This window comes from Coloeus monedula (assembly GCF_965178545.1).
Source record: "Coloeus monedula genome assembly, chromosome: 6".
Lineage (NCBI taxonomy): Eukaryota > Metazoa > Chordata > Aves > Passeriformes > Corvidae > Coloeus > Coloeus monedula.
Genome location: NC_138786.1, coordinates 41,339,805 through 41,361,424, shown reverse-complemented (window position 1 = coordinate 41,361,424; position 21,620 = coordinate 41,339,805). Strand labels below are relative to the sequence as shown.

At 49.7% G+C, this 21,620-nt stretch overlaps 1 protein-coding gene across 1 annotated transcript in view; it reads left to right on the top strand.

The window, feature by feature from the left end:
• The window catches only part of LTBP2 (latent transforming growth factor beta binding protein 2), a gene marked incomplete at its 5' end in the record, with an annotated part of 68,515 nt that overhangs the window by 23,303 nt on the left and 23,592 nt on the right, over nucleotides 1–21,620 (top strand). Inside the window, 6 exons of the mRNA XM_082284423.1 lie at nucleotides 5,893–6,074; nucleotides 7,510–7,680; nucleotides 9,254–9,454; nucleotides 9,792–10,060; nucleotides 11,599–11,701; nucleotides 20,230–20,304. Coding sequence (XP_082140549.1) covers nucleotides 5,893–6,074; nucleotides 7,510–7,680; nucleotides 9,254–9,454; nucleotides 9,792–10,060; nucleotides 11,599–11,701; nucleotides 20,230–20,304 — 1,001 coding nt within the window. The remainder of the gene's footprint in view (nucleotides 1–5,892; nucleotides 6,075–7,509; nucleotides 7,681–9,253; nucleotides 9,455–9,791; nucleotides 10,061–11,598; nucleotides 11,702–20,229; nucleotides 20,305–21,620) is intronic.

Below are 21,620 nucleotides of genomic sequence, written 5' to 3'. Positions count from 1 at the left end.
TGGGCAGCACATGTCCTTTCTGGGTACCTGGAGGCAGGAGCTGCATCCCAAGCAGCAGGCTCGTTATATTTGGAGAGATGGAGCTTGTTGGGCCCTGGGATGGGAGTTTCTAGACCCTGGGAAGATGGTTTCTTCTCTGAGAGCTGCTTATCTTCAGATTTGTTTTGGCCAGTGTTATTGTTGGCCTTCTGAAAATTGCTCGTTAGGTCTCAATAGTCTCTGTCATCTCTTCCTGATGTTCAGCATGGCGAAGATTTGTTTCCAGCTGGAAGAGTGAATTTCAATCCTCATCTCTCCAGCCCTTGCCTTGTCTGGGGTTAGTGCCCCTCCCTGCTGACTGCACTGCCCAGGACTCACTCTCTCCACAGTGCCTCAAGCCATCCACCCTGCTGTGGTCTGTCAGGCTTTGGCTGGGGAGAGGGCGAGGCAGGCTGGATGAAAAACCAGTAATACTCTTGTGGTACTTGGCTCTGCATTTCCTTTACACAAATAGAAAAAAACCACCATTTCCCAGCTCACTAGCAATCTGGCCAAAGTCAACAGTTGGATGAAGAGTGGCCGATAGAAGCTAAATCCAGGAAAGACTGAGGTGTTGCTGCTGGGGAGAGGGAAGTGCTTTGAAGAGTTTGCCACCTTTGCCTCCAGCTCCAAGGAGGCTGCCTGGTGTTAAGTCACTAAGAGAACAGTTTGCCCACCTGTATTCCCTCTGGCTTTTGCTTACGCAGAGAACTATGATCATCAGAAGTGATCAGAGATTTGAAAAGGCTTTCTATATACAGTGGGTTAGGAAAACATTATAGTTTTCTGGATGCCTCAGTCTCAGTGATTTATTGGTTGTTGTGATCCTGCATATCTAATCTTGAAATTGCAGGCTTTAAAAAAAATCTTGCAGTTGATTCAGAAAACAGAGATCCTCCTAGCCATCTGTGCAGTTGCTGGGATTCTGCCAGCTCAGTCCTCAGTGGAGTGACAGGAAATCACTCACCTGTTCTGTTCAGAGAACAGGCACCTTGTAGGTTCATCTGGGACTCGCAGGACAGCCATGATATACAGGGCATACAATATTTTTGTACCTTCTCTACCCTGCTATGACTAAAGTAAATATAGAGCAGCGTTCAGGTGGTACCAAAATTCATTGAAAATGAAACGTTTACACACAAAAGTGCTATGGCGATGTGTGGATCCCTTGCTGAATGAAATACAGGTGTTATTTGGGTCCTGCAGGGATACGTAGCACTAGAATGTAGGGGACCAGACCTCCCTTAGTTCTCTTGACTTCTAGCATACGTCCTCGGGTTTATAGGGAGTCTAGGTCCTTGACCTGCACCTCAGAATATGGCAGCTAAAAGTGCTTGTTGGATAGTTTTGAACTGTTGCAGATGTGGGTCAGTCTGTCTGCACAGCTCCCTCCCATCCCAAATATCTTAATTTTGATAAGCGCCTAATACCTATAGGTATTTCCATGTGAGGGTGACCGAGGCCTCTCAGCCAGTGACCTTTCAGCTGGCTGGTAGAAATCAGCAGGAGCACACACATCCATGCTTCTGGAAGGAGAATGCTGCTCCGTCTGCCTTTCCTCCTTGCCCCATGTTTTCTCCTGGACCACTGCTGCTGTGAGCAGGTGGGTACTACAGGACAGCCCAGAAGGAGAGGTGTCCTAGGAGTCTGCATGCTGGTTTTGCCCCACGGGCTGTGCCTGACACAGAGAAAGTTGGCAGGAGCTCTGATGGATGAAGAGCAGAGAAACCAGCTGCTTGGCAGGCAGCTGTCTGTACAGGAAGAGACCACTGCCTCTTTGCAGAGATCTGTGCTGGCCATGTGCCTGGCTGAAGGAGTGGAAGTGAGTAATACCATGTTGAGGGAGGCTGTAAGACTGAATGAATATGAGGCCCTGGGGCTTTAAGTGCCTGGAACATAGTGCTTGAAGAGTCAACTGCCTCTTCAGTGCCTCTTCTCAAGCAGGTAGAGGCATGGAGAATGATAACACAAGCTCAACACTCTGCTGATTTGGAGCCACCCCATCTGTTTCCCATCCTCACTTTTACTCCTAGGACAGCCACACCAATGAGACAACCTGTGGCAATGCAGATCCCTGGTAACTGGCCAGGCTCTGGCCCTATGTTTATTAAGATCCATCAAATGGATAGGGATTGCTAATGGCTTCTGACTGGATCTGTACTGCTGTGGTGAGCTCAGGTTTATTTCCTGAGACACTTCAAGCAAGCCAGTCCCTGTCTGCCCAGCATGGACTGACTCTGAAGGTATGGAGGGAAAAAACTCTGTTGTGTATTCCCTGACCATGAGTCAGCTGCTTGGCATGACAAATAGAGATGGAAAGATGCCTTTTGCCATTGATTTCTGTAGCCCAGGCTAGAATGGTATTACTTAACTCAGTCCACAAATCCCAGTGCTCATCCGCCTAGAATAGAACCAAATAAACAACCTAATTCAAAGCAAATCTGACCCCCCCTCCACCTCCTCCCTGCTTCAACTCACACTGGAATGCTTTGCCAATGGGACCTCAGTAGGATGACTTTTCCTCAAGTATTTCAAACCATGGAGTAATGTTACTACTCTGTTCTTCCTTTGTGAAGTTGGGACTGCCCCTTGTAGTAAGGTCATGTAATCCCTTTTTCTTTGGAACTGAAATGCTAATGATTATTTTATTTAAAGCCCTTCACATGTTGTTGTTTTCGGGTTTTGTGGGTTTTGTTACAAAATTTGGTAATCCTGGGAATGACAACAGATGTTCCTAAAGCCAAAGGGTGAAATTCCTTCCGGCAGGCAATGGGTAGAGCCCAGCCAAGCTCTGCTACTTGCACATAGCATGCTCCCTTTCTCCAGGGTAGACATGATGTGAGGATTTGCAAGCAGAATAGCTTATATTTCCCTGTGTTATGCTAGCAGTCACCTTCACCCAGTGACTCTTCAGAACTCGGGGCCAGCACTAAGACAGTCACTGTTGTCTGGGGGAATGCACTTCTTTTCCTCGGCATGCTTCCATCTCTGCAGTAAAAGACCTTGGACACCCAGCCATGTTCACCCATAGGACTATGCTTGGGACCTCTTACTGAGATCAGAGAACAAATGTGCCTGAGCTTCCAAGGCTTGGTAGCTCTCCCCTAGCCTCCCTAGAGTTTCATATGGCTTGTCCTTTGTCACTAACAAAACTAACAGTAGCACAGCAGGTGACAAAGCAGTACATAACAGGCAACCAGAAGTTCCTTTTCTGGCTGCAGGGCTAAATTAGTAGCTCAGAAATGTGTGGGTAGGTCATGCCTGGCCGCCCTGGCCTTCTGGGGTAGGTGGTACTCTGCAGAATCTCAGGGGAGCTTCTGAAAGGGACTGAGGTAGAACTGAAATAAGGTTCACTTCTCTTCAGTTATTCTGGCTAACCTTGCTGATGATTGAAAAACAAGCATTATTTGCTGTCCTCATTAGATCTTGATTTTAACAAGACAACAAATATTTTTGTCACCACACTCTCCTCTCCTGAAGAGATGGTATCAGGAGTTTGGGAATGCACCACTGAGGTTTTTGCAGAAGGAAGACAGCTATACTGCTGCATGTAGGTGTGCTTTCTAGCAAGGAATCATTTGACTTCAGTTTGCTGATGTTGTTGGCTCTTTACACCTGGCGTTTTGTTCCTGTGGAGAAACCTGTGCCCTGTAATCAGAGCACCTCTTCATCTTCTTTATCCTAAATTGAAGAGATGGAATACTTCAGGTCTCTTACAGAAAGGCATTTTCACCAGCCCTCCAATTATTTTTGTCATGTCTTTTCCTGTATTCTCTCCATTTTTTTGACATCCCTTAGAAGATGTGACCTCAGAGCTAGGATCATATTATAGCATGTATACATCCTACTGTGATGAGGACGTGTAGGGAGGCAAAAATATCTCCCTGTTCCTGCAGTGTTTCAGTGTCCTAATGTCAGGACATTGAACTGACAGTTCATATTTAATTGCTTGTCATTAGCCCCAAAATCTTTTCAGAATTGCTGTTTTCCAGGATTGTCTCCGATTATCTGCAGCTGCTGCCTGCATTCCTTCTTCCTAGAAGTGTAATCCTGCATTTGGCTCTATTAAAATCCCATGTTGCTTGGATGCATTTACCCTCCGCAGAGCTCCAAACTGCTCTGTGTGATTGCTCTGTTCTCATCACGATACACCACATTGCAAATTTTTGTGTCAGCAGCATACATTATCAATGTCGATTATATGTTTATTTCGAAATAAAAATATTTATTTCCAGATGAAATTCTTGACTCATGCCAGGCCTCATACTGATCACCCTGGAACCCATCTAATACCCTCCCCAGGGACAACTACTTCTTGTGTTCTGTTACACAGCCAGTTTGTTATTAATTTTGCATGTGCCTGATTGACATCGTACTGCCCTGTTTATTTTTTTATTGAAATAGCATAGGCTCTCAGCTTGTCAGTGTACATGTGTCTAATTGTCTCAAATTACGAAAATGGACTCCTTTGACAAGAGTGGTTCTTCACAGACCTCCTTGATTTGACCTCACTTTGTATTCCTTTTGTTTGGTTCCCAATTAATTGACCTGTGCGTCATCTTTTCCATTGTTCAAGGCTGATTTTGGGCTCGCTGGCTGACAGTTACCTTGTATGTTGTTCTTGACCTGCCTGAATACCAGCACAGCATGAGCTCCCTTTCCATCTCCCCAGATCTTATTGTTATTCCAAGCTATCCAAGGAATGTCTGCAAGGCAGAGCTGCTGTCAGCCAACTCTCATTGAATCATCCAGTCCTGTTTGGTTTAGAAATTTGTGTTCCCTGTAGACAGTGTAACACGTCTCCTGTGCTGTCTGTGACAGGGAAGATGGTAAAAACCACAGAATGGGATAGGCCTCTCTGGGCACTTCAGTGGGAAGTGCCACTCTTTGCCTCAGCCATATAGTCAGAGATGGAGGTGTTGGACAGGGAATGCAGAAGAGTTGTCAGTACTGAAGTTCAGTTACAGAGGCATCCAAGGCTGGCACTCTCAAAGAAACCCAAGGAGAATGTGGGCAGCCAAGCTGTTGTGGCCCTTGGCTGTACTAAGCCTTTTTCCTTGCAGCTGGTGCAGGTGAGAGTGAGATACATTTGTTGGAAAGCAGAGTGCCCTCTTGGAGGCTTAGTACTGCAATCAGTAAAAGGAAATGGGAGCAAGTGCAGTAGATCAAGATCTTTAACACAAAGAGCTCTGCCTTGTGGTTTACATGGCTTTATAATGGAGCGTGTATGAAGTGTGACCTTGAGAGCTGGATGCCTTCTCTATGCTTAGTCCTCAGAGAGCACCAAAAGTCATAAATGCAGTTAGTGCAGAAAGTTGTAACTGCACCTACAGACTTGAGTTCTTGGTCATTCTCTCTTGTTTGTGACTCTCATGGGCAGAGTTTTGTGTATTTGCTTGGTCTGGCCTCTTCTGTGACTGTCTTACTGTGCTTTTAGTGCTCATTTGGGGCTGGGAAGGCAGGTCCTGAGAAAACTTCCACCATAAGAACAAGTGTATTGGGAGCTGCTTATGTTTGCTATGGTCAAGGAACAGACCTGGAGTGTGATGGGCAGGCAGAGGTTCTTCAAGGCAGCTGAAGCAGCCCTGTGGAAGGACAGCTTGATGTGATGGTACAGAGAGGGTGTCTTGGTGAATAGTGTGTCCTGCCAGGCTCAGGGACATGGGACATGGTTCCTAGAGGGAAACAGTGCCATGGGAATGACTGAAAGCAGGGGAGGAGTGGGATCCTGCTCAGGTAGACAAAGCTCTGTGTCCAGGTGGCATCTTGGGCAACACAGCAGTGAAAGTTGCTGCAAGATACTTTGGTGGACAGGCACTGTGGGTCAGTGCAGGCACTCGTGAAGAATATTGGTTCACTTTTTCTCTTCCACAGGATTCAGAGCAGAATTGGCTCTCCTGTCTCCCCTCAGCACACAGGGTCATCAAGGACTGTCCGGCGCTACCCAGCCAGCAATGGCCAGCTCACCTCTAATGCACTCCCCAGTGGGAATGGATATGAGCAGAGCAGCTCTGGCCCACATGCTGTTTCCCAGGAGCACACCTTGTCTGCAAAGGGTAAGGCTTCCAGGGCTGCCACTCTTTTGGAGCTTCTTGTTGGGGTGTCATGGGAAAGGGCAACACTTTCACTGGGGATCCCCAAGAAACCATGGACTCCCAGGACTGTGCTGCTCAGTGGGATGAAAAGGAAAGGCCAGCATGGGCATTGCTGGGCTTGGCAAAGAAAAGAGCCCTACTGAAGGAGGACATATCAGGGGAGCAAAATGTGGATGGCTTGAGACAGGAGCCAGGGGATATGACAATTGCATCTCAGAGATGTTGAACATCACTCCGGCACAATGCCCTGAAGGGGAATTGCTTCATTCTGTAGGAATGGTGTCTCCCAGCTTACTCCTCAGTCTGAGCAGCCCTCGAGGTCAGATTGTGCAACCAGTGTCTATTTCGTCCCTTTGGCTGCTGCCTTGATGCCTTCTGACATGAGCAGGGATTAGGCCAGGCTGCTGGGACGCGCAGATGCGGAGCCTCAATGCTTTCCCAACTAGGACAGGTGCAAGTTGTCTTCTGCAGCTTGGCTTCCTCCTGAAGCTGTGATTCCCCAGAGAGGCACCATGTGGCATCTCAGCCCCTATGAATAGGGCCATGAACCTACATCATGGTTGAAGCTGTAATCTGAAATTGGTGATTGAAACAGGGAGCGGGGTGAGCACAGCAAGGGCAGCACATGACTGTCTCATTGGGGTGGGATGGAAGGCCCTGGTGTCAGGCCAGCTGGTTACACAATAGTTCTGTCTGTTAACCATTTTCCACAAGAGCGCAAGAGCTCTGAGTGTGATTTCCCATCGTATCTAGTGTGAGGATGGTGAGGGACCAGAAGAGGACCACAGATAACTCAGGAGGTCAGGGGACACTTGTAGGGAGGCAATGGTTTCCTTAAGACCTGATGCTCTCTTTTATGGATGCCAATGTGTTCATGTGGGAAGACTTCCAGAGGTTTAAGAGCAGCCAGTCTTCCAACTACTGATCTGGCTGGAGAGGGAATATTGCTTAAAGCAAAAAACTCCCTTTATGATGAAGTTAGTACATGTGTGTCCCTGCACACTGTTATGCCACTCCAACTGGGCAGCCAGAGCATGCTGCTTGCTACTGTTCATGTGTTGACAAACTCTTATAGATGCTAGAGCAGAAAACATGTAGAGTGAGCAAGGGGCGAGGAGAGACAGGATCACAGAATCACAGAATCAGCTAGGTTGGAAAAGAGCTTTAAGATCATCGAGTACAGCCTATGACCTAACACCACCTTCTCAATTAGGCCATGGCACTAAGTGCCACATGCAGTCTTTCCTTAAACACCTCCAGGGATGGTGACTCCACCACCTTGGGGAGGGACATAGACCCCTCTTTGCTCTGGGGATGCTTTGGAGCTTGAGCTGAGAATTGCAGCTCCCTTGGCCTGGAGATGCTGTTTCCACTTAGCACTCTTTTTCTTTCATAGGGGCCAACCTGACAGAGAAGATTAGGAAGATAAAAATTGTCTTCACACCCACCATCTGCAAACAGACATGCCAGAGTGGGCGCTGCTACAACAGCTGCGAGAAGGGAGACACCACCACTCTCTATAGCCAAGGGGGACATGACCACGATCCCAAATCTGGCTTCCGCATCTGTGAGCACCCCTATGCCCTCCACCTACTTTCTTGCCTGCTTCCCCTCTCTACTCTTCCTGCTTTTCCTGACTCTACAGACTAAGGGCTTGAGCTGCTATAGGGAGGGGAAGCAATGGCTTCTCTCAGTGTCTTCTGGAAGATGTCTTCTGAGGTCTTTGGGGCTTACTCCCTCTCTGGGGGAGGAAGACAGACTTTGCCTCATTGCTCTCTTTCCTGGGCAAGCAACTCCTGTTTCCATCTCACCCCGGGTAGAGGGGATGTGTGTTTTTGAGTCAGGCCTGCAGCCAAGCCTCACCACCCCCTTCTTCTCAGAGCCAGCTCGCTGCTTTAGTTGGCATCCAGTCTTGGGGCTGACTTTCATCACCTAATTTCCTCCTGTTCTCTCCTTTCACTCACATGGCAGCCAGGAGAGCTGGCTGCAGGTTGCAAACTGTTCTTATAAACAGGGCTTGCTGCAACCACCGCCCGCCTTTCAGAGCCACTGGGATTGCTCATCAAGTCACTAGGATATCCAGCTGGGATGTGGGTTGGTCACATTGTCTTGGAGCCAGCTGGTGGGAGCAACATGCTGGACTTGTTGGGACTTGTCCTCTGAGTGCCTCTGTATCACTCAAATTCTCCTTTGAATGAAAAGCCTTGCTCTTGTGGACACTGATGGAAGATGGTGTTCACGGCAATTTCTGCCTAGGTCCCAGTCCAAAAATGTGTCTCCTCCCCCAAAACTGGGTGCTGGGCTTGAGCAGATGAACTTGAAACAGGATGGGTGTTCATCCCCTGGAATGAACCTGACAAGCCATCCAGGAATGTGGAGCAGCAGTGTCTCCTCCCACACTGAAATGAGTCAGGATAATCTGTCAAGGAATCCCATGCATTGCTTGAGTGTAGTTCACACTGAGATGCTCTGGTTGCTCCAAGCATCTGATGAGGTCAGAGAGGACATGACTTTGGTTTCATCTGTGTATGCGTTTTCTGAGCCTGTGCAGATGAATTGCTCCTGATTCTTTTGTCCCATTCCACACTTCTCCCACTTGAACTGCTGGCAGGGCCAGGGCTAGATGTGAGACAGGCTCTGAGGATGTGGCTCTCTGCCTGCTCTCTCCATCTGCCTCTCTCATCCTGCTGAGCTCCCTTCTGGGCTAGGAGTAAAAACCCTGCCAAGTGGGGAGGGGGCGATGCAGAAGTGAAGAAATTGGGCAGACTTGGCTACACATGGCTGCCATAGCTCCTGACCCACTCCAAGAGACCCTGCTGTGTCAGCAACACCACTTTGGCAGCCCTCCACGACATGGGTGCCCCAGCCTGGCTGTGGCCCCAGAGCCCAAGGGAGAGTTCATCTTCTTCAACCCATGATTCCAGTTGTGAGCAGAGCTTGGAGAAGATGGTGTTGCCCAGCAGGGAGCCGAGCCTGCCTCCAGGCTGCAAGTGCTGACCCCAGCCCAGTGCTGGGCTTGGTCCTTGGGACATCATGGGGTTAGTGCTGTCCTGGTCCAGCTGCCTGGCGTCCCTCAGCTGCCCTTGGCTAGAGCCAGTGTCTCAGTTCCTCCTCTAAGCAGACCTCTCTTTGCCTTGCAGACTTCTGTCAGATTCCCTGCCTGAATGGAGGGCGCTGCGTGGGCCGGGATGAATGCTGGTGCCCCTCCAACTCCACAGGGAAGTTTTGCCACCTGCCAGCTCCCTCTCTGGAAAAGAAGCAAGGAGGGAGAGGCCCAAAGACCCCAGCTGGCAGCTCCATGAAGCACTCCACATATACTCTACCCTTGTCCAACCAGCTGGGTGAGCATGGCCAGTGGCTCCAGACCCCACATTTTACTCCTACTTGTGTGCTCCTCTGATCTTTTTTAACAGGCCTGAGGAGGCCACTACCTCCCTATGCTTGCTGTTTCAGGCCAGGTTGTTAGAACGGAAGTTTCCCTAGTTTCTTGTGGAGGTTTTGGTTGGTTTGTCCTGTTTTTGGGCCAGGCAAATACTTTCTCTTAGATGCAGTCTTCCTCTAGATTTCCTGGTGGGCTCAGTCTGCCTCTCGTCCCTTGTGACTTTGTTCATGATGATACTCTTTGGGTGCCAAATTGTTGCCATATTGTCATAAATGTGGTGTAAACTCATCTTCCAGCTTCCCTAAACCCTTCTCTGGTGAATGTCCACATCAACCACCCTCCAGAAGCCACTGTGCAAATTCATCAGGTGGCCAGGGTGCGGGGTGATGCTGAGGTGTCGGAGGAAAACAGTGTGGAGGCAGTCCTGGTGCCTCAGCTGGCTGCTGTGCCCTGGTACGCCTATGCCCATGGGAATGGCAACAGCATTGCCACTGAGAGCGGACAGCAACAGCAGAGAGCCCCGGGACTGCTGGGGAGGTGCTTTCGGGAGGCTCTCCATGGGCAGGTAAGAGGTCATCTATCGAGCGCTGGAGTATTTCTTGTTCTGGGGTAGGGGAGCACTGGCTTTCGGGGGGTGGGGGGTGGCTTTTTTCTGTGAAGCTGTTCAGCGTCAGCATGGGCATCATGCAGATGCCATGGGCACAGGCAGCAATGTGTTACTACTTGGGAAGAAAAAAAATTCCTTGCTTTGATCAGAGACCTCACTGCCTTGCCCTGACCAGGCTGTGCCCTGGGGCAGCACAGCCCAGACTTGATGGCTTTCACACACAGTCTGGTTTTAAAAGGGTGCCCTATTTATAGCAACATTTACAGCCATGCTCCACAATTATTGTAGGAAACGTATAAAACATAGGAAAATTCCTTTCCCTCCCAGACGATAAATGGAAGTCTGATTTCCATGGAACGATGCCTTCCTGGAGAGCTCGACTGGGGCTTGGGAAGCAAATGCACGTGAGGGACTTTCTCACCCCTGTCCCACAGTCATCGTAATTTCTTATTTTGTCTTTCCCCACATGTTTCTCTTGCGTCACTGGAAAAGCATTGGAGGTTTTTGGCACCCACAGGAACACCTGTGAGCTCCCCCAGAGCAGTTCGTGCTCAGAGAGACCCCCAGCCTGGCAGTCTGGGACTCAGCCCTGTTACCACTGCTCCCCAGCCTTTTCGGGGGGGCTACTCCCAGTTCCCATCCCATCCTTCAGTCACTCCCGTCCAAGTAGTTTCTAGCAGGAAACCATTCTTAGCCATTCTCTAGTGCAAAAATAAATGAAATCAGAACCTGGGGCTGGAAAAGCCCTGCTTCTCTGTGGGGAGATGGCAATGCTGTGACCATAGGAGCAGAGGATGATGATGTATGGAGATGCTCATGGATGCCTGGAGAGGCTGTAAGAGATGCTCTAGGTGCAGCAGGGGGTACCCTTGCTATGCTCACACCTCACCCAGCTGGGGTGATGCCGTGCCTGGGAGAGGGTGAGGAGTTCGGCGGGGAGCGCCTGCCTCTCCCCGCGCAGTCACAGCCGAGCCGATCGGTATGCGAGTGCTGGGCAGGCGGCCACGCGTGCCTGGCCAGGGGCCAGCTCCAGCCTGTGGGCCCAGCGGCTCCGCTCTAATGGGGAAGCCTGTAATCCAGAGGGCCTTGCCGAGAGTGGGGGGAAAGAGAGACTCATTCAGCAGAGGAAAGTGCCTGACAACAAGCTCCCCGCCGGGCTGGAGTGGTGCACCCACATCACAGGCTAATCAGCCAGGCAAGGGGCTGATTCTGGGGCTTTGCCAGGTGATATCATCTCTGGTTCATCTGTGCTCTGTTTGATGGCCCCTTCCCCTCTGAAGGGTGCAGTCAAGGGAGGTTCTGTCTGCACAACTTTTTACTATCTTAATCCACATCCCCGGTTCCACTGTGTCCCAGTGGGGAACTGTGCCAAGAGGGCTGTGCCAGCCTCTGCCCCCAGACAGTTGTTCCCCGTGCTGGCTCTGCTGCTACTGTACCAGCTGGGCACATGTTTCCTCTGCATCCCACAGCAGCCTGATCTGCTCCTCTCTCCGCAGTGCACCAACCCCCTGCCAGGGCTAACCAAGCTGGAGGACTGCTGCGGCAGTGTGGGGCTCTTTTGGGGCATGGACCAGTGCCTGGCCTGTCCCCCTCGGCCAGGTGAGTACTGCTGCTGGCCAGGAGCCAGAACAATATGAGGGACAGCCTGCACCCTCGACGAGCAAAAATGATTTGGCTGCCTCGTGTAGATGAGGCAGGGAACGGAGCTGTGGGTCGTGACACATGGCTGCCCTTGGCCCAAGGTCCTCGGGGATGGGCAGCATGTCCCAGGTGAGTGCAGGGTCATGCCAGCTGCTGCCCCAACCCACCAGGCAACAGTGCTCTGGGTTGGGTGCTGGGCCCAGGCTCACGTGGCCAACAGTTCCCACCATGCTAGCCCCATTCAGAGGGAGAAACAGGAAAAAAGCAGCCGTGGTTTTAGGAGGTGCAGTTCTAGGTTGGAGGAGGAGGCTGCAGACTTAGCCCTATAGAGTTACGGGCTTGCTCTGGGCCCAACACGGGTTTGGCAGGGGCTCTGGAAATAACACTACATCAAACAATTGGCAGGAGCACACCCGGGGTCCGTTCCAGGGGCATGGGCGTCCAGCTCTGTTTCTGCTGCACTTGGGAGCTGGACAGACTGATCTAGCAGGAGATGGGGATTCCTCATCTGCTCTGCTCAAGGTGCTTCATGATGAGCATGGCCCTTTGCCCCATGGCCCCATCCTGTGTTGCGGTGGAGAGGCCATGCAGGACTCCTGGCTGGAGGGGAGGCAGGCTCCAGCATCCAGTGCTGACTGGGTGTGGTAAAGGGAAAGGTGCACTCATCTAGTGGAATGTGGGCAGGGAGCTGCTCACCTCTTCCCTGCCTGCCGGCCTGCCTGCCTGCTCCCATTCATTGCTGCCTGGCTGCTCAATCACATCCCTTCACTGGATCAAAGAACTAAAGAAAACGGACCCCATGGTTCAGGAGACCTGACTCCTCAATAGAGTGTAGATATCCAAGGTGGCAGGTTTTGCAAGCAAGTGTGGTGTTGGTGACTTCTAGCTCTGCCCAGAGGTTTTCCTGCTCGCTTACACGCACATTCCCAAGAGCTGAATTTGTGTCTCATTATCCTCCCTCCATTCGATTCCTCCTCAGCCAGGGGCAGGGATGACTGGAGCCAAATTCCTTGCAATCACAGACGAGGTTGTCAGCATCCTGGAACCCAGTCCAGATCTTGGGAGCTCTGATTGCTGTCATCTTCCCAAGCTGCATGGCTGTGCTGTGGCCTCAGCCATGCTACTGCTTGCCTGCCCTCATCCATGTGCTAGCCCCAAAGAAGTCTTGGGCATATATGTTGTGGGAGGGTGACCCTGGGGTCTGCAGGTTCAGTACAGACAAGGAAATGCCCCACACAGGCCTCAGCCCCTCTTCTTTGTCTCTGACCTTCACAACCCCAGTCACGGCTTTCTCTTCCCCATCCCACAGCAGTCTCCCTGTTTCTTACCTGTCTTTCTGTGATCCCTCCATTAGAAAACAGGGGGGCTGCTTAATACTTCAGTTAGGCTGCAGATTGCTGCAAAAACTCTGCACCTCCCTTCTCATTCTCTGTGCCAGGATGCAAGGTGATTGCAGAGAATGCAGCCAGAGCTGCAGCAGTGATTTGCTCTGTTAGACTTAGAGCTTCAAAATGCGTCTAATCACAGGCTTCTAAGATGTGAAAACAGACACAAAACACCCCCATGTGCTCCTTGCAGTCAGCCAGCCAGTAGAGCAAATGCACTTAGGAAATGACTCCTAGTTGCCAGCAGGTTCCACAGCTCACAGCTCAACACATGCCCTGTGTCCTGGCAGCAGTTGCAACTCAAGGCAAGTTGTCACTGCTGGTCTTCACTGAGTGGACAGATGCTTGTCTGGCTTTGTTTTCAGATTAATTCCAGGGATATGTAAAATGTATCCCTGTGGGTCTTTTGTATTCCTGTGCCACAAGAAATTCCCTCTGGCTCTGGGTGATGAAGTTCCTCCTTGGAGACTTAATGGTTCCTCCTTGGAGACTTAATAGCCCTAATTCAGGCTAGTTGAAGGAGCCATTTTCATCCTGTTCAATGGTATACACTTATCTTCCTGCTTTGGCTACCTCTGGTGCAAGGAGCTGTAAGGCAGACACATGATGGAGGCAGCCTAAGAGAGCCCCGTTGTTGTGGAGTGAGAAGCTCAGGTGCCTTTCTCTGGTATGTTGTCTTCACATGCAAGGTATCTGACCCCGGAGGGGAGTCAGGGAAACAGTCCCTTCTCAGTGACCTTACTTCTTTAACAGAGCCTCCAAGCACTGTGACCACTCACTGCCTTGTGCCTTGTCTGCCAGGGTTTCCAGTTCCATGCTAGTGTGAAGGCATTGTTCCACGTACTTCCTGCCTGTAGACCACATCCCACACTCACATTCCTTCTGCCTTCTGGTCTTGCTGGCCTGTGTTGTGCTCACTCAAAGTCACTGGGCTATAGTTCAGTGATCTGGTGTCTTGTGCACAGAGATAACATGTTCAGTGTATGTTTCCAGCTTTCTTCTTAGCACTGTGATCTTCAGAGAGAACTCCTTGCTCCCATGTGTCCCGGGGAAGCATGCACCAGAGCAGACTTGACAGCATTGGGAATTTAATTCCAGCAACTAGAGACAGAAATGGCAGAAGCTAGTTCAGTGTAAACACTTACAACGTACAGAAGTGCAGCCAGGCAAGAGCTAGACAAATGGGGAACTTGTTTGGATTGACTGTCTGCCCGAGACACTGATTGTTAGTAGAGTCTGGATACGTCCGGATGTCTCCATCGTCTGCAGCTTTCATGTTTGGTACGTGTTTGTGTGCGGAAAGACATCAGAGAAGAAGAATAGGAGGCAGGCATCTGTCTGAGCAAACTTACCATGACCAATCCTCGCTATTTTTTATGTTTTGCTCAGCATCAGAAAAGCCAAGGCACTCAAATGCTTTGTCTGCATCCTAATGAGACCATGTTAAAAGCTGAGTTCAAAATCAAGGGCTGACCTGGCCAGGAGTCTCTGTGAGTGTTACTTTAGTCTTAGAGATTTCCTTAAGCCATTCTTGGACTCTGTGGTTTGCTGCTGGGGGGCTGTACACAGTTAAGCCTATTCAGAGAAGTGGGCACAGAGATGGGTGTTCAAGCAGGCTACAGTAGAAGTTCCTGGGAGCTGCTGTTGCTCGTGCAAGTGAGAACTAAAGATAGGACCACCATGATGCATCAGAGGCACCCTGGGAGAAAGGGGAGAGCAGAGAGCTTGCTCCATGAGCTGTTGGAGCAAAGGCTCTTAGTTGCCTGACTCATGAAAGAAAGAGACGAGCCAGAGGCAGGGCCCTGGAGGGTAGCAGGACACCTGCATGCTGTCATGCAGCTGCAGTTCTTCAGCTCTGGCCAGAATTTGGTGGATGAAATGTGTTGTATTGCAAGATAGGATAAATCAGATGGAGACATTCAGTGACTCTCCTGGGTCTTTAGTACTTGGGGGAAGCAATGGAGCGCACACTGAAAGGCTAGAACAGAAGGGTAGGGGCAAACAGGAGCTGGAAAGTTAAACCTGGAGAAGAATGAGGGTAGGAAAAGGGAATTAGAGGCTGATGAAGCAGCTGAAATAGAGACACTAGGATGTGGCTGAAAGGGAGCTCAGGGACCAGCATGGTAGCTGAGCATTGCTGGTGAGGAACCTGCACTGAAGCAATGTCCCGTCCTGTGGCAAGCTCAGGATGTGGGGCTAGTAGCAGGTACACTGCTGGGCAGAGCTACTCCTGCTTACCTGCCAGACCATGTGTTATTTTGGGGGATGCAGTGGTCTGTGGAAAGAATGTGTTGGAACACTGTTAAGAGATGGTCTGTGGAAATTAAACCAGTGAGACTGGAGCTACAGGTCGACAAAGACCCCACGGCAGGTGTGAATTTGGATACTGGTTTTCCCAAAGCCTTGGCCCTTCTCAGGCGCATGGTGATAAAGGAAACTGGTAGCTGAGAGTTCTGTCCAGAGGGGATCACAGCCCTGCTCTTCTACCTCCTCCCCATCTGTGAGACCACACACCTCTGGAACAAGCAGCATTCCAGGAGAACACCTGTATCAGTGGACACCATCTCCAGTACTGCCAGAAGCTACAAGTCTCACCTTTCTGTGAAATTTGGTGGACTTTCTGGGGGCAGGAGTAAACCTGCATTTTCCAGGTCTGGAGTTTTCAGTGCCCCCTGCCCCTTATCTTACAGTCAGCCTGAGCATGGGCTGGGCTGTGCACCCACTCGTTGAGCTCACTGCAGATCTTCCTGGGCTGCTTTCTCTCCTCGTATGGGTTTTAACTGCATTAAGAAACAAGTCTTTGAAGGCTATTGTTTTGTTTTTATTCCCACTCCACGTGTTTTTTCAAGTTTTTTGTCCTAGAGAAAAGTCTGAATTTCACTGGAAAGTTGGATCTTGTAATGTCTGGCTTGGCATCCGCAGCACTCCTCTAACAGACCTCCCACTGTGAGAGGGGTGGCAGCTCACCCATGCAGCCGTCATCATCAGAAATGCTGAGTGGATCTGCAAGCCTCACACCCCCCTGTGCTGTGCCTGCAGGCATTGAAACAGCCATGGCAAGCCCCTTGAAAATCAACCCCCTGGTCTGCTCCTGTGAACAGATGGGGTAGGATACAGAAAAAAAAACCATGGGAAGGAGGCTATGGAGGCCACTTGTTACCATGTGCCACAGGGAGTCTGTGCAGAACGGTACGGAAAGGCTGGAGGCGGGGAAAGAAGCAGAAACCTCTGCAAGGTTGTGCCAGTACCACAGAAATCAATGCTTGACCTGGGAACACACAGCATTTTCAGGCCTGCTTTTTTCTGCATAGTGCTTGTTTTGCTCATCATACACGTACAGCATTGTCATATCAGCACACTGCAGCACAGTGTTACAAAACTGGGGGTTTTTAGGTACAAGGTATCTTGTTGCAGTTGGAAGCCACCTTGAGAGCAGAATGAGGATCTCTCTGTTGAGACGCCCAATGGCAAAAAGGAATTATCAGAGTTTTTTTCCTTCAAGCATCTCTTGCACCTTGAAGATCTTTACTGATGTAGAGCCAGAGGACGTAGTTTTATATCACACATGTGGCACTGGTGCATGCCCTCTCCACTGCTATTACCATAACCCTTGCTGGGGCTTTGGAGGAAGTCTTGCTGGAGCCTGCTTACAACAGACCATCCAGAGGAGAGCAGTCATGACAGACCTGGACATAAGGATTTGTGTCTTTCCCTCTTGTTCATTCTGCCTTAGAACTCGGCTTATCCCCATAGCCACAGCCTACTTCTTGGTGTGGCACCTCTAATACATCTCTGAAGGCTGCTGTGGGGTCCAAGCTGCTCTGCTCTTCTGCCAATGAGCTCAGCAGCTCAAGTCCTCTCTGCATCGGAGGCTGATCTTCTCTACTTCACACTAAACCAGGCTGAGGCTTGACTGAGTCCACCATCCCCATTTATCCAGGTGTCACGAGACCATTCACTCTGGCTCCTTTCACCTCCCAGGTGCGGGAAAACCTAGAACTAGCAGAAGCACCACAGCTACCCTCAGTTTCTTCAGTATGGTAGATGGAAAGAGTCAAAATAAATGGGCTAGCTTTAGGAAATGGGCATTTCCTCACTTCTCATCTGACCAGAGGCTTGCTTTTTCCCCTTTTAACAGTGACATTGTATGGACTAATGTAATGTATTATCTCATCCAACAAACACTGCCTCATTCACACCCTTGTGGCTACCACCACTGGGAGAAGTTTTCCACTTCACCACCACCCTGAACTTCTCCAGATGTGTTTGGGGAGCCAGAGCCCTTGGGTAAAATCTCTTCTCCTGGGAAATGATGAAAAATTAGCCTAATTGCTTAAAGATCATCCTGCTAGGCTCCAAAATCCCTCCACCCAATTTCCTTTCATACTATACTCTACTTGAGTATTTTTCTTGCTGGGGACAAAGGTTCTGGGGGGAGTCCTGGGCTGTGGCTCCTTCGCACTCACCTCCTTTCTGAGCCTGTGAGCTTATTGTACTCTTGCTCCTTTGTATGAGCCCAGCCCTGACAGGGATGCCCGGTGCCTGCAGAGCTTGCAGAGAGCTAGAGGAAGCAATGAGGAGAGCCAAGAGGGACTCCTAATGTGCAGCTACCTGGTGACCACATTGGCTTGGCACAGCATCTGCAGGGCTGAAGTGCCCAGGAGGCAAGGCTCTGAAATCACCCTCTTGAATCAGGAACCAGGGCTCCCTGCCCTCAGCAAGCCTAAAATCCGTCTGCCTGACAGATGCAACTCAGCTGCTCCATCCCTAGCCTTAGGCTCTGGGAGAACCCTTCCTGGAGAGAGTGTAGACAGACACAGGAGGCTGGGGCCTCTTCAGCTCTGAATGCTGACAGATTTCTGCCCTCTCTGATCACTAGGTGGGTTCCAGAGGAATACCCTCCTACCAGCTGCATAAGAGAAGGCTGGATGCTGATCCTCTTTGCAGGAAATGTAGGTGTCCTAGACTGTTTTTTTCAGGTTTTTTTGGCCATCTCTGTTGTAGTTCAGCAACATTTGAGCTTGTGGAAGGAAATAGTCCTCTACTCAAGAAACCAAGCACAAAGCTGAGAGTTAATAGCTTACATCCTCCTGCAGCCACACACTGTCTTCCCTTGTGGACAGGTCCTGGCAGAAAGAGAGCAGCCTCCATCCAATACTTCAAAAATGTCTTGGTTCTCCTTGGTACAGAGAGATCTGCTCACATTACATTACAGTTACTCTTGCCAGGGAACAAGGGTTTCTTTGCAGAGTTAGGACATTTGTCCGTAGCTTCACAAGTGATTTGCTAATGTAGTGAGCTGTTTTCTGCAAACCGGAGTTTTATAAGTGCTAAGGTGGCACAGACCTGCAATTCATCTGCCCATCACTGGCATTTTCTGCCTTGCTGTCTCCCCAGCAGCATCTGGCGGAGGGATGCTGCAGAATCTGTTTCTCCACAAAGGCTCTTCAGAGGGGGTGCATGGCTCTGACATGTCATCACTGTTTGATCTCCAGCACGCTTGGCTTCCGCTCAGAGGGCTTGCACATAACAATGGTGCTTCATTTGAGTGTCTGTTATCACATTGTGCTGAGGCTGACAGATGCTTCCAAGCACAGTTAATGCCTGTCGGCAGCCCCGACCCCACAAACTATCGTGTAGGAGGACCTGAAATCCCACTGGGGTACTGAGCCTGGGGCCCATAAACCAGAGGTTTTTTTACCTTCCCAGAAGGTTGGAAAGGTACCCAGTGATTCCCAGCATCACTACTAGCTCCCTTGTCCCTAACATCCAGATATTTGTTAGCACCTCCTGCCTACAATTCATGACTAAACTGTTGAAGGGGGTAAAGAGATTTTTTTGTCTTTGTCATTCATTCAGCTACTGAGGATCAGTGTGCACATGGAAAACCTTGCAGCTTCATTTAATATACCTGAGAAAGCCAGGTTTTCTATTCTCCTTCCTGGTACAGGCTGGTAATGACATGTTCTCCTGTCTTTTATTTCCTAAGTGCCTTTATCCTAGGAGGCTGGTCTCTAACTTCTGCCTTTCAAGAACCGTCCTAGAATGGCTTTAAATTGCATTATAGAGTTCAAGTGTTTGGGACAAAGAGTTATGGATATGCCTGCTCTCTGCCCCCAGAATGTGTTCTTAAACTTCACAGGCTTTCTTTGTGCTCTTAAACTTTGCAGGCTCTTGCCAAGCATCTCCTGCTGTAAGGATGGTCTCAATTTGTCCCTGGTTCTTGAAAGCTGCAATGTGTTAGGAATCTGCTGGACCCTCAATATGACTATTGCCATGGAGGGCTTTCCACGTACGACACCAGTGAGAGAGTTACTGATGCCAGGCAGGAGGATTTAAGTGTGGTTGGAATATGGCTGGGCAGCCACTTAGCTCTTTCATGCACTCCTTGTTCCCAAGCAAAAGATCCAGAAAATTAAGAAGCCCCACCCTGGGAAAATCCTTTGCCCCAGGCAAAGTACCCTTCTTCCTACTCCACCCCATGCTTACTCACTTTCCAACCCATCCACTCTTAGATTCCCTGTCCCTTGCTCCAAAATACAGTGCCTAAATTTGACTTCCTAGGAATTTATGGGCCACATTTTACTTGCCTTTAAAAAATTTGGAGATGTTTAATTGTGCGTGTTATAGAACATTTTGAAACCCACAAAACTATTTTAAGCAGAAATCTGAATTTTTCTTTGATGAGAGGGATTGGGGCAGGAAATCACACGCAGTATAAAAAGAAATGTAATAAACAGGGCCTGAGCTGTTATTTCAGCAGTTTGTCAAGGACCTCAGCCATTCTTTTCACTCTAATCCCCCTTGTTATGTGCCACCTGGCTATCCAAACTGACCTAGAAGGAGACAAAGTGACACAGTGCTAGGTATGAGGCACAGGCAGCACCTGTGGGCCACCAGGCTGGCACTTGCCAAGAAGGAGAAGACACACCACGGATAATGTGGCTGCTCCTACCTTTCCCTCTGCCCTAGAAGTCATTAGAAGCCCATCCAAGGCAGGCCTAAGGACCCTTTCCCCTCTGAAAGAAGGGCAGGGAACAGGGAGGATGCTGGTGGCAGGCTCTCCTGCCAGTGTCCCACACTGTTTGCTTTTTTCCCCAGCCCACCCTGTGATTGAGAATGGACAGGTGGAGTGTCCCCAGGGATACAAAAGGCTGAACCGGAGCCACTGCCAAGGTAAGGATGCTGCTTTCATCTCTGTCTCTCCTTCTCACATCCGCTGTCAGAATTGCAATTATCTATACAAAATACATTTACCTAACTCCCTGGTACAGATCTGCAAAGAACGTGGCTTAAAAAAGTTTTCATGCTTTCATCAAGAATGGAAGAAAACCAGGCAACACAGGACTACATGACTCAGCTGACAAGCACAGTGAGCACAAAGTTGGGCCAGTACAAGAAAATTCCCGTTAGGTCCTACTGACCCAGTAAGGGCCTGTGCTTATGCTCTGCTAAGTGTGAGTGTAAAAACACTTCTTCCATGGTCTGAAGCAACAGAAATTCTGTTGCCTAAAAATATTTGTGAAAATTATCAGCTTGTTCATTTACAAGTGGGAGAGTGCCATAAAAGCGATGCCTTCTGTTCTGACTGTATCACTTGTTCATGCTGCGAGGCTCCCCTGCCTGCCCCATGCTGCCAGGATCGATCCATCGCTCACTTCTGTGGTTCCTCAGTTCCATATGAGGAAGGCACCATCTCTCCCCTTTTCTCTCTGGTTCATGTTTATTTGGCATTTCTTGGACCTACACTGCTTGTGTTTTTCCGTGCTCTGACTAAAGAGGAATTTTATTGTTCCCTTCTTGTGATTCATGATAAGCTGAGAGGTGTCACCTCGCAGATGCAGCAGGGAGCAAACCCAGGGCTGGCAATCCAATGACTCATCTCTTTTAGCTGGGACTTTCCACCACACTTAATTAATGATTCAACCTCCCCACATTGTCCTGAGGGAGAACTTTCAACAACAGAACAACTATTCTGCTTGGTGCTCAGATCTCATCCCTTATGTGGCCACAGACAGTGCTGTGATTATGAGGAGCTACCCAGAGACATCAGATAGGAGTTGGAGGAACAGAGCAGCAGGAGGGACTCATGTCAGAAAGAAGAGACCTGCAGTGCCTGCTCTGGATTTGTGTCTCCTGTGGATCAGGGAGGAGCAGAGGTAGATGACAGTGTGGATTTGGCTAGGAAGATTTTTTGCACAGGAAAAACCATGAACCAGAGATCTCTGCCTCTGGATGCTCCTTTGTAAGCTAGACTGGAGAAGTTCTCTTCTTCAGACACTACTGCTTCAAGGTGCTATTCCCATCTCTACTGTTGCAGTGGAATGTGTGTCAGGAAGCCTAGCACCTCACTTTAGGGCCCAGAGTGAGGGTTCAATTTGGTGGACAGATGTAGGGGCCTTCTTTTGCCACGCAGGTAGGAGGGGAAACTACCTGGCTTTGCAGGCTATTGTTAAAGCACTGTGATTGGAGGAGGACCCTGGCAGAAGCCC